The sequence below is a fragment of the Carcharodon carcharias genome, chromosome 11 (assembly GCF_017639515.1).
Source record: "Carcharodon carcharias isolate sCarCar2 chromosome 11, sCarCar2.pri, whole genome shotgun sequence".
NCBI lineage: Eukaryota > Metazoa > Chordata > Chondrichthyes > Lamniformes > Lamnidae > Carcharodon > Carcharodon carcharias.
In genome coordinates, this window is record NC_054477.1 from 160,369,967 (window position 1) to 160,375,720 (window position 5,754).

Sequence of the window (5,754 nt, forward strand, 5' to 3'; positions counted from 1 at the left end):
AATTACATAGTTATGGATACTGTAAACGTGTTGATATACTGCAAATATATTTGGTGAAATATGCGGCGAAAATTGGCTCTTATAACTGTCAACAACATGTAGCTTGTTCACAAATATTTGTTTTAAAGTTTGTGCAAAGGTGGTTGAAGCTTTACAAGTTCTCAGCTGTCTGACACAATATCTATTGACCGAAACCCAATTTGCATGGACGGTTTTATTTTCTAACGTAAACAATTGGCACAATAAGATGAAAGGAAGCAAGAAAAAAGACTTCCTTCTGCAACCTGCAGACTGTTGAAACCGTAGGTGTTCATGGCACAAATGGAGGCTATTGGACGCATCATTTCTCTTTCCTAGAGCGTTCCAGAGCAATTCCTACGCTATTCCCACAGCCTTATTCTTCCAACATTGACAAGTAGAAGTTTAAGGAGTAAAAGCAGAAAGAGCTGGAAAAACTCAGCAGGTCTGGTAGCATCTGTGGAGAGAGGAACATAGCGTTTCAGCTGAGTTTTTGAAGGGGCAACTGTACCCTATACCCTATTCCAATTTCACATCCATCCCCTATATTTAAATACCAAATTGTCTGCCATTTTATCCAAGCAGGTAAAATGGTACGCAGGACATGATTTCGAGACCAGGAAGGATGGATGATAACCCTCAGGAACAGGTTACGAATGAAACACGGATCAGTGGGACACTCCTTAAATTCCAAAATACCAACAAAATGCTGCAGGCGCTGCGATTCCGAACTAAAAAAGACCAGCAAGTGCTGGAAAAACTCAGCAGGGCCTGGCGGCACCTGCGGAGAGACAAACAGTGGCCGGGATTTTCTGATCCCGCCAGCAGTGGGCATCATTGCAGGCAGGACGGGAAAATCGTGGAGAGTGGCCAAATGTCAATTTCCGCTGCTCTCCAAATTTTTCCAAGGCACCCGAGACAACGTCCCTCCCTTCCCCCCCCCCCTCCTCCACCCACACTGGCAGGGCTGGAAAATCCCACCCAGAGTTTCTAGGGTGCGGCTGGCATAGCCAGAGAGCTCATTTTAAAAAAACAACATTAATTTATCTTTCCTAACAGGACATTCCAATGCAAACCAAATTTGATGAGCGTACTTTGAACCTGATACTGAAATAGCATTTTTCGTGAAGGAGTGCAGCCAAGAACTTTGTCAAGTCTTCTGGCTCCTGTTTTAATTTGGAAACGCAGAAATGGTTTCTGTCAACTGTCCCACGCTTATAATGCCCCGTCATATGATAAGTGAGCTTTGTTTGAGCTTGAGAAAACAAGCCAGGCTTGTATTTCTATAGCGCCTTTCACTACCTCACAGGAAGTCCCAGAGCACTTTACAGCCAATGAAGTACTTTCCAAATGTAGACATTGTTGTAATGTAGTAAACACGACAGCTAATTTTCACACAGGAAACCTCCCCCAAGAATAGCACTGTGGTCGTGACCTGCTGTTGGCTGAAGGATACAAATTGGTCAGGACATGGACGTAATTCCCCCAGCTCTTCTTCGAAATCAGGTTTTGGGATTTTTTTCTTTTATTTTCACATGAGAGGGTAGACGGGACCTCGGTTTAATGTTCCCTCTGAACGATGACACTCCCAACAGAGCTCCCTCAGCACTGCAATGGGAGTGTCAGCCTAGATTTTGTGCTCAAGTCTTTGGAGTGGGACATGGACCCAGGGCCTTTTGAAGCAGAGGTAAGAGTGCTACCGACCGTGCCACTCAAAGGGCCATTCCCAGTTTCCAGCTCAAAACATGGTTGAGATGAAATTGATGGATGAATAAGATGCTCTAAATTAGCTTTTCACATTTTACAAGAGTAAACAGCGTTAACAGAATAAAATCAGCCAGGTACCACCACCAACCCTATCCTGCGACATTTCAGCTTGAATATGGCAAAGGATCACCTACTAGCTAGCAATAAGAAATACTAGTGTTTGCCACTCTCACTCAACGAAGTTATATTTTGGTGAAAAGCCAATAGGTTGGCCAGTGTCAATTTCCAGACCCTGATCCTGACCCTTGGATTTGACTCATGGTGGCTGGGGTGCTGTTGTTTTCCGAGTTACTCTTCAAAGAGGCAGCCAATGTGATGTGGCGCCGTATTATATCCAGAACCTTTCTTTTGTAACCCTTGAATGCAAAGAAGTAGATGAGTGGATCAATGCAGCAGTTGAGGTTCATGAAGCAGACAGAGACTTGCAGGCTGACCTTGAATACCTGTTGTTGCCAGCAGCTCTGTTGGGAGATGAGCTTTCGGACCATGTACTGTATGATGGTGATGTGGTACGGAGTGAAACATATCAGAAATGCCAGCAGAACAAGCAGAATCACAGTGATCGCCTTTTTGTTCCTGCCTAGCTTGTCAGTTAGTGGGTTTACCTTTGCTGTCTTGCAGAGTTTCACGTTGACTCGTGAGTAGCAGAAGAGTATGACTGTGACCGGGAGGCAGTATCCCAAAAAGCAAGCACAGAGAAGCAGCCTGGGCAAGTTTGTATTTGTCTCAAAGTTTGGGTACTCCATGCAAGTCACCAAGCCATTATTGTTCTTGGTCATTGTCACAAATAGCAAGGGCGCTGTCTGAAAGAAGACAAAGATCCACACTGCACCGCAGATATATCTAACGTTTTGTACTTTCCGAAACTTGGCAAATCGAAGAGGGTGTACCACTGCAATGTAACGGTCAACACTCAAACAGGTCATGAACTGAATGCTGACATAGGTATTTATATAGAAAATGACAGCAGAAATTCTACACAGTGCTTCTTTGAACGGCCAGTCAAATCCTCGGATGGTGTAGATTATTCTAGTTGGTAGAGCTAGAGTGAAGAGGGCATCTGAGACAGCTAGGTGGATTAAATACAGCGTGGTCGAATTGATTTTTTGATGTTTTTGGAATGTTATGTGCAGGGCTAAAACATTTCCTAATAAACCAACTATGAGGATAATGATGTAAAAGAGAGAAAACATGACTTTTGCTGTCTCATGGTGCATATACACATCACAGGTTACGTTTGTGGAATTATTCATGGCTGTATAAGAAGCAACAGACAGCATTTAACTCTGTACTTGGAGTAGTTCTTCCTTCTGTTAAAAAAAGAAAATAAACATCAGTGCAATACCTCTTCATTAAGCAGCGAACATGGTTTGAGAAGGTTAATTTTTAGGACATTTGGCCATAGCTATATATATATGCGTAGAGATAGAAAGGAACTGAAGACCTTGGAGAGGTCATAGAGGATTTTTTCTGGAATGGTGCCATGGATGAGGGACTTCGGTTCATGTGGAAAGACTGGAGAAACTGGGATTGTTCTTCCTTAGACCAGAGAAGGTTAAGGGGTAGATTTAATAGAGATATTCAAAATTATGGAGATTTTTGATAGAGTAAATAAGGAAAATTTGTTTCTGCTGGCAGGAGAGTCTAAACCGAGATACACAGACTTAACAAAATTGGCAAAAGAACCAGAGGGGGAGATCAGAAGAATTTATTTACTCATCCAGTTGTTGTGATCTGGAATGCGCTGCCTGAAAGGGCGGTGGAAGTAGATTCAATAGTAACTTTTGAAATGGGAATTGGATAACTACTTGAAAGGGAAATAATTTCAAGGACTACAGGGAAAGGGCAAGGAGCAGTGGGATTGGTTGGCTAGCTCTTTCAAAGAGTCGGCACAGGTGCAATGGGCCAAATGCCTCCGTCATGATTATATTTCAAGTCATCTGCAAAAATTGGTCCAAGTTTCCCTAAAGATATTTAGTCTTCTTACCACCAGCCCACAGAGCTATATGTCATCAGAAAACATAATTTTAGTGCCACAGACCCTACTGCATATTGCAACAATTATAAATAGCAGAGAGACAGGCCCCTGTGGAAACTTTCTCCTGGATAGAGCTTTTTCAATTTTCTGTCACTCTATGCCTTCTTCTTGCCAAACTATCTCAGCTATTTGTCAACTATTTCGTGAGCCCCTAATTACTAAACCCAGTGACTAAATGTACTCACTGATCCTGCTTACTAAATCTGCTTACTCATGCTTCAGAGTCTTCTTACAGGAATCCAGAATGTACCACTGTTACAGCTTCTACACTCAACACAACATTTCTGTTTGAGTCAGTGATTAAAATAAAAATGATTCAGAATGTACATTTGTGATCCAAATCTGGGATTTGGTTCTATCCCAGACCACTCATTGTTCATTCTCAAACTGCAGCGTTCTCTGAAAACATTAAGTGTTCCCTTATTAAATTGCTTTAAAGCTGCACTGTTTGGAAGTCTATCTCAACAGTTAACACTTTTTAACATATGTTCAGTACTTTTTGCTAATTTTGTTCTTGGCAAATGATTGATTAAATGGACATCAATGATTTAGAAGCTCTCTTGTTAATCTGCAAAATACACAATTCTTAAAAAAATTCTCCTTCCACATCTCTTTCCCTCCCCAAACTAATGTTTTATAAATAACTAGTTCTCTGATATTAGCCTTGGCATTTCACTCTTGTCCTTGAGTCAGAAGGTTGTAGTTCACTCCAGAGACTTGAGCACATAGTCAAGGCTGACAGTCCCAAAACAAGTACTGAGGGAGTGCTGCAGTGTCAGAGATGCCATCATTCAGATGAGATGTTAAACCTAGGCCCCGTCTGCCCTCACAGATAGGTGTGAGAAATCCCATGGCCACTGTTTCAAAGAAGAGCAGGAGATTAATTGCCAGTGTGCTGGTCAGTATTTATTCCACAAATAACATTACAAGAAAAACGGAGGCAAGGGTGAGACAGGTCCAAGCTACCTGGAGGGCAAGGTCACACACATTCCGCTGCAGAAGACTCAGAGGAGCACTTCACCGGGGCAAGCTGGAGAAGAGGCTGATGGAAGTGCCCAACAAAATGCTTGGTGCATTGGTAGATCTGCTGGAAAGCCTGCAGGCAATGCCACAGAGCAGGAGTCCGGCACCAACTCCACAGTCCATCCTTTCAAACAAAGAAATGGTGTCCAACTCCATTAACACACCTTATTTATTTACTCACAGGATGTGAGCATTGCTGACTAGGCCAGCATTTATTGCCCAATCCTAATTGCCCTTGAGAAGATGGCGGTGAGCCACCTTCTTGAATTTGCAGTCTGTAATTGTGTAGGCACACTGGCAGTGCTGTTAGTGTGGGAGTATGCGGATGTCTCCTCACTTCTTCTTTCTCCCTGGTCTCCTGCTCCCCAGCTGCTTGCTGCGTTGCTGTCCTCTCAGTTTGGTGAGGGGCTGCAGCATGCAAAGGACCACCACAAACCTTGACAGCCATCCTGTCAAGCACTGAAGGAGTCCTCCAGAGTGACCAGGCAGTGGAAGCACTCTTTCAGCTCTCCAATATTCTGCTCTCGCACATTTCCTGTGACAGTCTGGTTTCTGTTGTGTGCATACTGTGCATGAGCGTGTGTTTTTTGTGTGTGTGTGTGTGTGTGTGTGTGTGTGGAGTCATCAGCTATGTCATCAGTGGAAATTTCTCATCACTCAGTAGCTACTCATTGCTTTGCTGTGGTGTCTCAGAAGCAGCTGCACTGCGGACTACTACGAAATAAAAGCATCATGACTGCTGCCAGGTTACCACGCACTGATAAACATTATTAGCTCCCTATGGTCACACTCTAACTGGACACTGAGGGAGTGGGATCCTTTACAATTTACAGCATTTCTCAGAGTTGACACGCAGCACCCGGTAAGTGAAATGCGGGCAGTAAATGATGCCCTGCACCATGGAGAAA

The 5,754-nt window shown here is 43.4% G+C and overlaps 1 protein-coding gene across 1 annotated transcript; it reads right to left on the reverse strand.

The window, feature by feature from the left end:
* Positions 1–1,151: 1,151 nt before the first annotated feature.
* On the reverse strand, positions 1,152–3,038 carry LOC121284367 (G-protein coupled receptor 183-like). Its single transcript, XM_041199788.1, has one exon. It carries the CDS (start codon positions 3,036–3,038, stop codon positions 2,004–2,006), a length of 1,035 nt encoding a protein of 344 aa, XP_041055722.1. The 3' UTR covers positions 1,152–2,003.
* Positions 3,039–5,754: the final 2,716 nt, after the last annotated feature.